At 38.2% G+C, this 13,641-nt stretch overlaps 1 protein-coding gene across 1 annotated transcript in view; it reads right to left on the minus strand.

The window, feature by feature from the left end:
* Positions 1 to 1,060: 1,060 nt before the first annotated feature.
* ARHGEF37 (Rho guanine nucleotide exchange factor 37) overlaps positions 1,061 to 13,641 on the minus strand; it is a 54,518-nt gene continuing 41,937 nt past the window's right edge. The window contains exons 10-12 of the mRNA XM_044661799.1: positions 12,963 to 13,158; positions 11,121 to 11,275; positions 1,061 to 1,294 (exon numbers count right to left, since the gene is read on the minus strand). Of these exons, the coding sequence (XP_044517734.1) occupies positions 1,061 to 1,294; positions 11,121 to 11,275; positions 12,963 to 13,158 (585 nt within the window). The remainder of the gene's footprint in view (positions 1,295 to 11,120; positions 11,276 to 12,962; positions 13,159 to 13,641) is intronic.

Raw genomic sequence — 13,641 nt, forward strand, 5'->3', positions numbered from 1 at the left:
GTGATAACTTGGGAGGTAGGTGCTATTATTATCTTCATTTTATGGTTGAGGAAATGAAAGCTAAAAGGGGCTAAGTGACTTGCCCAAGGCTACACTGCTATAGTGTCTGAGGCTGGGTTTGAACTTGGGTCTTTCTGATTCTCAACCCAGTGCTCTAATGTATTGTGCCCCCTAGATGCTGATTTTAAAAAGGAAGGGAAGGAACAGAAGGAAGGGAAGGAGAGGAAAGAAGGAATGGAAGGAAGGAAGGGAAGGAAGAGAAGGAAGGGAAGGAAGGGAAGGAAGGGAAGGAAGGGAAGGAAAGAAGGAAGGAATACTGCATACTGAGGAACTGCTGTCTAATCAACCACACTTTGGCAAAGACCTCCTGGGATCAATGCTCCCACCCAATATTATTGTCAGTACCTCTACTCTCCTGAGAGTTCCCAAAGCCATCTTCCCAATATGACTAAGGGTAAGAAATGAATTATGCCTGTTTCTCAAAGGAAAGACCAAGGGAAGACTTGCCAGATATGCATTAGACCAAGAAGCTGTCTCTACCTTCACGGGTCTTGGGCTGAGAGCTTCACATTATGATCACATTATCACAGATTTTGAGCTGAAAGGACCCCAGAGGTCATCTAATGCAACCCCCTCGGTTTACAAGTGAAGACCCATAGGGAATAACTGACTTACTTGAAGTCACATAAATAAATAAAACCTAGGAGAGTCAGAATTCATACCACAGTTGACTGATGTCATATCTAGAACCCTTTCCAAAGCATCATGATATCTTTCAGACATTCTTCTTGTAATGTGTGACTCCAGGCCAGTGGGCCAAATCCTCATAGATCTTCTCTGCCCACAGAGGCTCCATGGAGGGACATTCCAAAGGACTCACCCCATCATCCATGCCCCTCAGTTCCTTGGCGGCAGCAGATATCACATCTAGAAGGTTTGCTTTATTTTCCCACTGCCTTGTCTTACACCCACCCAGTCCTGTGTTCTGCTCTGAGATCCTTCCTACTCACATCAACCCATTGTCTGACTGAAAATCCTTCACAGCTTCCTCCTGCTCCTACTACATATGTGAAAGGGAGCTGTCACCAGTGGGCAAACTCCAGCCCCAAGGTGTAGGGCTTGGAACACGGGCCAAGAAGTTGGAGGGCACATAACCTCTCTGTCCATTCACTTCCACGAAGCTCCATTCTGGGTTCCCCTTCTTGTCCTGTCTCTCCAGGACTGTTACCGACTGTCCAGCTTGTAGGCTCACTTCATAATTGCTCCTGGCTTCAAATGGGTATGCAGCCACCACCTAAAACACACAAGAAAGTAAGAAAACAAGAAGACCAAAAAGGCATAATGATTCAAGAACAAACGGAAGCAAAGTAGTCCAAATTCATTTCTTGCTACCAATGACTTGAGAGACAATATGGGGAGACACGGTGGAAAGGGAATTGTATTAATAGTCAGAGGATCTGAATTTGAACCTAGTTCTGCCATTCAAATACTTCCAGGGAAGGGGGCTTTATATGGCTAATTCCATTGTGAGTGTTATTCACTCTCTGCTCATTCTGAAGAAGAGGTTGGTTTCATTTCCCTTCTAAGAGCTTTTCTGTTTAATCTGTAGTTTTGATTTGTGTTTGGCCATCCTTGAATGAGGAAAGTGACTTTCCTTAGGGAAGAGGTACTATTCTCACTTGTCTAAAACCTTCAGGACCTGAGGCGGAGAGGTGGTTCATCAAGACTGTGTCAGAAGCTATGACAAATGAAATCTTGGCAGTGGCCTGAGATAGGTGTGTTTGTGTGTGTTTTCTTTTCCTTTTAAAAAATTAATCCTTAGTAAAATGAACAGAACCAAGAGAACACTGTATGCAGAAACTGAAATATTGTGGAATGATCAAATGTAATAGACATTGCTACTAGTAGCAATGCAGTGATCCAGGACAAGCCTGAGGGACTTAGGAAAAAGAATGCTGTCCACATCAAGAGAAAGAACTGTGGGAGTAGAAACGCAGAAGAAAAATATATGATTTAACACTTCTTTATATGGGTATGTGATTTAGGGTTTGGGTTTTAAAAGATTACTCTGCTACAAAAATGAATAATATGGAAATAGGTATCAAGTGATAACATTTGTATAACCCAGTGGAATTGCTTGTCAGCTCCAGGAGGGTGGAGGGAAGAGGAGGAGAGAACATAAATCATGTAACCATGGAAAAATACTTAAAAAATGAAAAATAAAATAAAAACAAAAAGTTAAACTGAATTGTTAAACTAAACTAAATAAATAAATAAAAATTAACCCTTACCTTCTGTCTTAGTATCAGTTCTAAGGCAGAAAAATAGCAAGGTCTAAGCAATGGGGATTAAGTGACTTGCTCAGGAATGTCTGAGGCTCAATTTGAACCCAGGTCCTCCTGACTCCAGGCCTGGTGCTCTATACACTGTGCTACCTAGTTGTCCCAGTGTGAGTGTGTATTTTCAAATCCTGCCCCTAATGTCACCCTGGTCAAGCCATTTAATTTATCAAAGCTCTATACCAGTGGTGTCAAACTTAAATAATATACTAAACCATACATATGCATCCCTGTTGGCTACATATTGACTGAGAAAACCACATTTTAACATTATTTATATTCTATTGCATTTTTATTTTGTTAAATATTTCCCAATTACATTTCAGTCTGACTGAGGCCTCCCTCAGAAATATGATCTGCCACAATGCCATATGGTTGATACCTCTAGATAACTCTCTGTAGACTGTAAATTAAGAAGGTATTGATCAGTATTGCTAGAAGGAATATCCTGACCTGAGATTTTCCTGTACTAATTAACTCGAAATTCAAGACCACATCCTACACACACACACACACACACACATGCATTTTATACACATACTTGTATTTGTACATGTGTATACACATGTATGTTCATGGGAACCTATAATGTCATTAGTGTCAGCAACTTCTGGGTGAGGAATCAATAAATAATCCAACAGGCATTTATTAAATACCTACTAGCAAAAAAAAAAAATCTTTGCTAGATGCTAGAGATTCAAAGACAAAAAGTTAAATAGTACCTCCCCTCAAAGAGCTTACATTCTATCAGGAAGATAACATATATAAACATATCAGCATAGGAAAGATACTACAGAAAAAATGACTGCCATACCCACTTGGCTTAACACAGTGGCTGGCATAATATAGGTGTTTCATGAATGTCTGTTGATTATAGATAGATTGAAATTGCATTTTAGCCATGAGTTGATAAAGTCCATTCTGTGCTTGTAAAAAATTCTTATCAGGGCATCTCTGGCCAATCAGCTCATTGAATCCCCAGGGCTGGACTCCATCCAAGGAAGGGGTCTCAATCCACTTGGCTGGGATTACTCCAATGACCAGACAATGTTTGAAGCTATAGGCAAAGTTAACAATGAATGCTTGTGAGAAAATGAAGCATACTATATAATTATATGGTCCTTATATACAGATACTATTGATTATAGATATCAAACTTTGGTCTAATATATTTGCTACAAATATTATTATTAGTCTGCTTCTTTTCTGTTAATCTAGAGATAAAACTTTTTTGTTGTATAGAATCCAATTTTGTTTAGTTGTCAAATGCATTGATTTTGTTTCCACGAATTTCTTCCATCTGCTTAATTCATGAAAATCTTACTCACCATGATCAAGTCTCAAATTCCTTTTTCTTTTAGCATTCTACACTTAAAAAATACTTATATTTTTAGATGCAGAATTTACCTTCATATATGCTGTGAATAAGGGATCCAAACCTAGTTTTTCCTACCCAATTTTCCTGACAGTTTTTATCAGATACTGATTCTGTTCCCTAGGTCTTTCAAAACATGGGTTTGTCAAACATTAACTGTGTGTATACATATATACATAAGACACATATAGATAAAAATGTATACATATATGAAACTACATAGACCTAACTATGTATATACAGAGTATCCCAAAAGTTTGGATGTATTTTAAAGCACTTTGATGATATATACACACAAATCCATACAAATACAACTACATATACTATATCCCATATGTGCTTTAAGTAAATGTGTGTAAACATACACACACACTTATATATACACACGTGGGTTGGGGAGGGAGAGGGAGAGGAAGAGAAGGTGAGAGGGTGAAAAAGGGAGGGAGGGGGGAGAGAGACAGACAGACAGACAGACAGACAGATACTGTTTCTATTTCTGGATTTTCTATTCTGTTCCATCAATCTGTTTTTTTTCTTGTATTGGGAAGTTTTTTTAATAACTCTTGCTATAGAGTACATTACAAATTTGATCAGGCAAGTCTCTAGACATGATTTCTTTTTTATTGCTTTTTTAAAATGTCCTTTCCTGTTTATGTTCCCATATGACTTTAAGTAATTCCAAGAAACGACTTGAGAGGCTGAGCTGCACAGTGGATAGAAACTTGCCCTCAGAGTTAGTAAGACTTGGGTTCAAATTGTGACTTGTTGTGTGACCTTGGAGAAGTCACCAAACTTAGTGCTCATGCACATCACAAGACTATAAATTGTAGAACCATTGCTGATCTGCTTTAGTAAAGCTAGTTTCCTCCTTGGAAGGATTTATGTAATCAGCAAAGCACTTAAGACAATACATAGCTTCTATAGGTTCTGGATTTCAGGCTTTTGTTTGCTGTAAATGTTTTTGCCCATCTGTTTCTATACTGCCAGTCTTCTTTATACTAACACAAAAGGTCTAAACCAAATCTCTCCCCAACACCCCAACATCCCCGCCACCCTCCCCACCCCCACACCAAAGAAATAACCTTCTAGTATTATGACTGGTATTGTGTTCATTCTGAAAATTAGTCCAGGGAATATTCATATTTTTACTATAATTGTTCAACCTAACAACAAGCCGAAGACATCCCTTTGGTCAGTTTTTTTTTTTTTATCTTTGTCAAAAGCATTTTGAAGTTGTCTTCATACAGATTTCATGTCTTAAGATAACACCAAATATGTGTTACCCTTTGTTGTTATTATAAAAAGTATTTCTCTCAATCAACCTTGATTCTTTTGGGGGAATGTATAAAAGTAAAAATCATTTACAAGAATTGTATATCCCAAATACTCTACTGGATCAATTTATCCCAGTTAATTTTTTTTATTATCAAACGTGCTGGGTTTTAGAGACATATAATCATGTCATCTACAAATAGAAATGTTTCTAACTTCTCCATTGTTAGTGATTATTCCTTTAATGTCTTCATTGCTCTAGCTGACATTTCCATCTTTTTCTTCAGACTTATTGATGACTTATGATTTCACATCACAGTCATTTCTTTTTTTCAACTTTTTTTAAAGTGTATTTTTTTATTTACTTAATTTAGAATATTTTCCATGGTTATATGATTCATGTTCTTTCTCTCCCCTCCTCCCACCTCCCTCCTATAGTCAATGAGCAATTCCACTGGATTTTACATGTATCATTGATCAAGACCCATTTCTATATTATTAATATTTGCAATAGAGTGATTATATAGAGTCTACATCCCCAACCATATCCCATCGAACCCTGTGATCAATTTCTTCTGTGTTTCTACTCCCACAGTTCTTTCTCTGGATGTGGATAGCATTCTTTCTCATGAGTCCCTCAGAATTGTCCTGGGTCATTGCATTGCAGCTAATAGAGAAGTTTAGTACATTCAGTTGTGCCACAGTGTATCCAACTCTGCATAGTCATTTCTAGACAGAATCTCTACACACAACTCCAAGTGAGCATTCCCTTCAAAGAATGAAGAAGCATTAAGCATCCATATCTGACAGTACTTAATTACTAACATTTTAAGGGTATGTCAAAAAGGACTGACACTTGTGGGTAAGTCACTTTTAATTCCCTCTCCTGAGCTCCAGACCCATATCTTGAACTCAACTGATCCAGTTCCTTTTTTCTCCCCTTAAAAACCCTTACTTCTGCCTCAGTAACAATTCTTAAGACAGAAGGGGCTAGGCACTTGGGTTTAATGACTTGCCCAGGGTCAAACATCTAGGAAATGTCTGAGGCTAATCCTGACTCTAAACTTGGTATTCTATTCACTGTACTACCTAGCTGCCCCTAAAATATCCAATTTCAACCCTATTCTCTTTCCCCCAAACTCACCTCCTCCTGTCTATTTTCTTTCTAGTCACAAGATATATGACCTCAGTGCCATCTTTGACTTCTCACACTCACTTACCCCTCATATTACATAAGCTGACAAATTTCTGTTTCTCATTTCTATTTCCTCAATTAATCTTGCATTAGATCAGCTTCTTACTACTCACACAGTGATCACTCCAGTTCAGGCCCTCATCAATCTCCCATCTAAACTATTTCAATAGTCTTCTAATTGGGCTTCCTACCTCAAGCCTCTTCTCACACCAATCCATCATCCACACAGCTGCCAAAATGATTTTCCTAAAGCACAGGTCTGACCCTGTTACCCACCTCCTTAATAAACTCCAAAGCCTCCTTATTGCTAGAATCAAATAGAAATGCTTCTGTTTGCCATTTGAAGCTGTTCACAACCTGGTCTTTCTTTCCTCTCCAGGTACTCATCACCTATCTTTCTTACACATCATTTCCCTTCATACACTGGGAGAATCAGCCACAGTGGCTCACCCTCACACATAAAATGCTCCATTTCCCATCTTAGTACCTTTCTACTGGCTTTCCCCAGTGCCTGGAAAAACTCATTCATTCCCTTTAGAGTATAGCACAAAGGCCACTTTCCACATGGAGCCTTTTCTGATTCCACCCAATCATTAGTGCCCTTTCTATTAAAACCCAAACCATCTTATATTTTTTATATACCTACAGAAGTATATATTGCTCTCTCTGTTAGAATGTAAACTCCTTGAAGGAAAGGGCTTTGCTATCACTTAGCAAAATATCTGGCACATTGAAGGTATTTTAAAAACGCGGGTTGATTGATATATGACTGATTTGACAACTTTTTTTCTTTTAAAAAAAAAAAAACAACCCTGATCTTCTGACTTAGAATCAATACTGTGTATTGGTTCCAAGGCAGAAGAGTGGTAAGGACTAGGCAATGGGGGTTAAGTGACTTGCCCAAGGTCACACAACTAGAAAGTGTCTGAGGTCAGATTTGAACCTAGGACCTCCTGTCTCTAGGCCTGACTCTCAATCTACTGAGCCACCCAGCTGTACCCCTTGGCACCTATTTTTAGTGGGAATGTACATCTAGTTTTTCCCAAAGTATATAATATTAACTTATAACTTTGAATATATACTTTTTAATTATGAATAAAAAATTCTTGAATTTTACATTTTTAACATTTTACAATTTAAAATATTAAAATTATATGCTTTTTCAAAGGCTTTTCCACCTCTAATATGACTGTATAGTCTTTATTTTTTCTTTTTATTGGTGGGTATCCTATTTTTTTCTGGCACCTCAATTGTAAATTTTTCTTAGATCATTGGATCATAAATTTAAAGCTGAAAACAACCTTATAATACTATATTAATCCAACCCCTTCATTTTAGAGATGAAGAAAAAGAAGTCTAGGGTAGTGAAATGACTTTTGCAAGGTTCTCAGATGGCAACTGGAGGCACAAAGATTTGAACGTGGGTCATGTGAAGAATATGAAGCTCTGGAAATGGTTAAAAACCTATGTAGAGAACAGAATGAAAAGGAGAGAGACTTGAGGTACATGTGCCAATTAGAAGGCTGTTGCAACAGGCTATTTAAGAGATATTGGCCGTGTGACCCTGGGCAAGTCACTTGACCCCCATTGCCTACCCTTACCACTCTTCTGCTTTGGTGCCAATACATAGTATTGACTCCAAGATGGAAGGTAAGGGTTAAAAAAAGAAAAAAAAAGATGTTGGTGGTGCTTTAAAAATGTTTGTTAAGGGGGCAGCTGGGTAGCTCAGTGGATTGAGAGCCAGGCCTAGAGACGGGAGGTCCTAGGTTCAAATCTGGCCTCAGACACTTCCCAGCTGTGTGACCTTGGGCAAGTCACTTGACCCCCATTGCCTACCCTTACTACTCTTCCACCAAGGAGCCAATACACAGAAGTTAAGGGTTTAAAAATATAAAAAACAAAACAAAAAAAAAATGTTTGTTAACCAGTGGGATTGTGTGTAGGCTATGGGAGGGGGGGTAGAAAGAGGGGAGGGATAAAATCTGAATCCTATAATCATGGAGAAATGTTATAAAATAATAAATTAAATAAAATTTTTTACAAGTTTGTTAATTGATACATGAGTGATTTGACACCTGTTTTTAGTGGAAATAAACATCTAGCCTCTCCCAAAATATATATTTTTTCATTCTTTTAAAAGAATTTTTATTTTTAAATATTTTTCCATTTTTACATGATTCATTTTCTTTCCCTCCCCTTTTCCCTCCCCACTCCCAGAGCTGACAAGCAATTCCACTGGGTTGTACAAATGTTATCACTTGATACCTGTTTCCATAGTATTCATTTTTGCTATAGAGTGATTTTTTTAAAGTCTAAACCCCAAATCACATACCCATATGTGATAAGTGATGTCATATGTTTTTCTTTTGCATTTCTACTTCCATAGTTCTTTCTCTCAATGTGGAGAGCATTTTTTCTCATAAGTCCTTCAGGAGTGACCTGGATTATTGCATTGCTACTAGTAGTAAAGTTCATTACATTGGATTGTTCCACAATGTTTTACTTTCTGTGTACAATGTTCTCCTGGTTCTACTCATTTCACTCTGCATCAGTTCATTGACGTTCTCCCAGTTCATATAGAAATCCTCCAGATCATCATTCCTTATAGCACAATAGTATTTTATCACCATCATGTACCACAATTTGTTCAGTCATTCCCTGATTGAGGGACACCCCCTCATTCTCCAATTTTTTGCCACCACAGAGAGTGCAGCTATTTTTGTACAAGTCTTTTTCCTTATTATCTCTTTGGGGTACAAATCCAGTAGTGGTATTGCTAGATCAAAGGACAGCATTCTTTTAAAGCCCTTTGCGCATAATTCCAATTTGCCTTCCAGAATGACTAGATTAATTTACAACTCCACCAGCAATGCATTAGTGTCCTGATTTTGCCACAATCCCTCCAATATTTATTATTTTCCTTTACTGTCATGTTGGCCAATCTGCTAGGTGCAAGGTGGTACCTCAGAGTTGTTTTTATTTGCATTTCTCTAATTATGAGAGATTTAGAACACCTTTTCATGTGCTTATTGATAATTTTGAATTCTTTATCTGAAAACTGCCTATTCATGTCCCTTGACCATTTATCAATTGGGGAACAGCTTGATTTTTTTTTTGTACAATTGACTTAGCTCCTTATAAATTTGAGAGATTAGACCTTTGTCAGATGTCAAAATATATACTATTAATTAATTTCCAATATTAAGATAATTGGGCACTGAAACAGATGGGTGGCTATATGAGTACAGAGAATAGGGACATATGTGAAAGATATTATGGAGATAGAATTAATAGGATGTGCCAACTCTTCAGCTATATGTAAGGTGAGTAAGAGGAAGGAGTCAAGGGGGTCACAAGTTTGTAATGGGAAAGATAATGGTGCTTTGGGCAGTAATAGAAAAATTCAAAAGAGGAATGAGTTGGGGGTGAAAAATAATGAGTTCCATTTTGGGCCTGTTTAGTTCAAGATGTCTATGAGACATTCAGTTCAGATAGGCAAGGCATAATATAGGACAAGAGCTCAGGAGAAAGCCTAGGGCTAAATACATAGATCTGGGAATTATCTACAAAGAGATGATAATTAAACCATGGGAACTAATGAGAACACCAGTTGAGAGAGTATAAAGAGAAAAGAAAAGAGAACTCAGCACAGTGCCTTCTGGTACACCCACAGTTAGTTAAGGAAAAGGGACAGAGATAATGACCCTACAAAGGATGAGGGGAAGTAGAAGTCAGAATGGGAGGAGGGGAACCAGGAAAGAGTAGTGTTATGAAAACACAGAATGGAAAAGTATCCATATAAATGTAATGGAATATTGGGCCACAAAAAATAATGACTATGACAAATGCAGAATAACATGGGAAATCTCATCTAAAAGGAAAAAGAAAGAAATAAGAAAAATCAAGAGAATAACAATGACCACAATAATTTAAGGAAAACAACACCAAAAGGCATTAAAACTCTGATTGATGCAGTGAATAATCTTGGCTTCAAAAGACTGATGGTGAAAAACCTATTTCCCATCTCTCAGCTGAGAGCTCAAGGCTAGACCTGTGTGTTGTGGGCCAGGATCTTGATGGGATTGTGAGGTAGGAGTTACTCACTGTTCCTCCCCTACCCCCACAACAGCATCAGGGATTCTTGTGAGTTAGGAAGCTATGGAACCAATGCAACTATCAATAATATGGAAATAGGTCTTGATCGATGACACATGTTAAAACCAGTGGAAATGCGAGTTGGCTATGGGGGGGGGTTGGGGGAGTGAAGGAAAAAGAACATGAATCATGTAACCCTGGAAAATTTTTTCTAAAAAATTAAAAATTAAAAAAAAAAGAAGCTATAGGAGCAGATTTGGGGCAGTTTGAGTTAACTTTGCCTCCAGGTGAATGGGTCTGAGCTCAGTGACAGGACTTTTTTATTTTTTATATATATTTTATTTTTTAGAAAAGTGACAGGACTTTTTGAGCAAGAATAGAAAAGTAGTTTTTAGGACTTTGGTAGAGAATTTCTGAGATGCTAGAGAACTTCCTTCCAAGTGCTTTTACTGTCAGGAAATACGTTCCAACTGCCTTGGAGACTGCTTGCCCCTGGGGATATTTTAATATGCTTTTATTAAAGGGAATATTTATTTGAATCCTCAGGCTCTGAATGCACTATCTCCCCAGATGCACATGGTAACCAGGTTAGGATGAAATGAGGACTATATTATCAGACATGGCCAAATATGTTGCTTTGATTTTTCTTACCTATTTTTTTTATTATAAGGGAATAGTCTATGATGCCAGGAGTATGAGTCCTTGAGAAGAAAAACTGATATAAAATATCATTACTATAACTTCTTTAAAGCACTTGTGAGCTCTTTGGCAAAGGAGAAAATGGAAACATTTATGTACAAGGAGTAGTGTAAATTCAAGTTGCTGTCCTTTCTTTGAAACCTACCTGAAAAACAGGCATGGCAACATGGGCCGATGCCCTGGGAGTCTCCGCTGGAGGGAACTTGAAACCATCCCCTGACCCTGACTGCATGCTGGGCTCCTCATGTGGGACCACCTGATATGGTTCTAGTTTTCCAGCTGGCACATACCCTCGATTGCCTGCAAAGCACATGGAAATTTTTCTGAGATGGGCAGTTTGTTCTCTGGTGGGGACAGATACGTTTCCAATTTCCTTCATTAAACAAAAATTTATTAAAAGGGTAAAACACTGTGCTAGATCCTGGGAGGCCTGGGGAGAGGTATAAAATTCAGATAAAACAGTATATCTTCACTCATGGGGCTTATATTATAGGAAATGGGTCAGACATAAATGGAGATGTATAACAAAGTACACAAAAAGAATAAAATGCTATGTGTGATCTAAGAAGAAGGTCATTACTGACTGAGGGATTGGGACAATCAAATAAAGTGTTTAGGAATTATATAAATGAATGAACTGGGAATCCCCTAAATAACACCTTGCACCATGTACTTATAGCTCAGTTCTGGCCCATAGCCCTGAGCACCTATTTCTTGGCACTATTTCCCCTCCTCTAAGTCTAGACACCTTTAAGAAGAAGACAAGGGGCAGGTAAGTGGCTCAGTGGATTGAGAGCCAGGCCTAAAGATGAGAGGTCCTGGGTTTAAATTTGGCCTCCAATACTTCCTAACTATGTAACCCTGGACAAGTAATTCAATCCCCATTGCCTAACTCTTATTGCTCTTCTGCCTTAAAACTAAGATTGTAAGATAGAAGGTAAGGGTTAAAAAAAAGAAGAAGACGACACATGAAACAAGCTGATTTTCCCAAAGAAAAACCCTGTGAGTGTGAATATAAAACAGCTCCTGTTATTTAATACCCAGGACATCCTGAAACTTTGCCCAAGCACTCCAAATATGCTTCAGCTAATAGGAAGCACTGGCACCCACATCCAATACTGACTACAACTGTCACCCAAAATGGGAGTCTTATGCCAATGTTTGCAATACAAAGGTCTGAAATAGAGGACTATAACATATACACAACAGGATTCACTCAGCATTGACAAATGAGCCCAGGGATCTAAGAGATGGAATAGACCTCAGGGGTTCGTTGCATTGTCCAGACCATACTTGAGCAGAAATCTCCTTTAGAGCAGCCCTGATGAGTGGTTTATTGAGCTGCTTCTTAGGTATTTCTCAAGTGAGAGGGAGTTCACTGCCTCCCAGCACAGGATATTCCATTGCTGGATAGCTCTGATTGTTGGGGATTAATTCTTCATATTTAGCTAAAGTCTACTTCCTTCAAACGTGTACTTGTTCCTAGTTTTTGTTTTTTGTTTTCCTGCTGGGGCCCAGCAAGACAAATTTAATAATCTTTCTGCAATATGGCCAGGCAGCTAGTGTCAGGCTTAGAGTCATGAAGAACTGGATTCTCTGTGGCTTACTTGTCGTGTGACCTGGGAAAATTCCTTCCCCTCATTTCCTCATCTATAAAATAATCTTAGAATCTATTTCACAGAGTTATCGTGATGATCGAAATGAGACAATTATGTTAAGTGCTGAATAAATCTTAAAGTGACACATAAATGTCAGATGTTAATATTTATATTTCTCTTCTCCACAACAACCCCTCAGATATTTTGAACACTGATCACGTACTCTCTAAGCCTTCTCTTGTCCAGGAAAAAAAAAATGCTATTTCTTTTATTAGTCTTTATGTGACATGGTTGACATGATTTGTTGAATGTTCTACAGAACAGCCTTTGTGGAGTGTCTGTGGGCTTTCCCCAAAGAAGAGATACTTTCCAGTTCCCTGTGTACGTACCTCCAGTGTCCACCAGCCAACGACTAGTATTGCCTTTGATGTCCCTGTCCTGAAGGACAGCCACGACCTGCCCTTTCTGAAGGGTAAGAGCCAGATTCCCACTACCGCTGATGTTACTTGTCACCTGGTAGAGTTTGCTGGGGCTATACTTGCTCATGAGGGCCTGGACCTGTCTGTCTGCAGCAGGTTGGAGTGGCTAAGCAAAAGAGAAGGTGTGATGAGTCATAAAATCGTCCACTATCCCAGTTAGAGGGATCCTATTAGAAGGCACCTAATCCAGCCTATACCTGAGTCTACACTCCACAGACACAGACACACACACAGAGGTATCCCTTCCACATCACGACTTTCCCCATTATGGTTTCAATACATCACAGGTCAGCACAAAAAATTAAATGGGAATTTGGGGGGAGTTTTGCAGAAGCCACAGATGACACACAAAGGCTAGAAATTCAGAAATGCATAAGGTATACATATAGTGTTGTATAATTTTAATGTATTTTATCTTTTAATACCATAAATATACACAATTTCTTTCTTAATTAAAATAAATAAAAAGTTAATGTTTGCAAAAAGAATGTGAAAGCCAGCGGATAACACACAAAAGCTAGAAATGCTAACATTGACCTACATCTAGCCTATGACCAAATACTTAATCCAAATTTTATAATAAAGTACT

This window comes from Gracilinanus agilis, chromosome 2 (genome assembly GCF_016433145.1).
Source record: "Gracilinanus agilis isolate LMUSP501 chromosome 2, AgileGrace, whole genome shotgun sequence".
Taxonomy (NCBI): Eukaryota; Metazoa; Chordata; class Mammalia; order Didelphimorphia; family Didelphidae; genus Gracilinanus; species Gracilinanus agilis.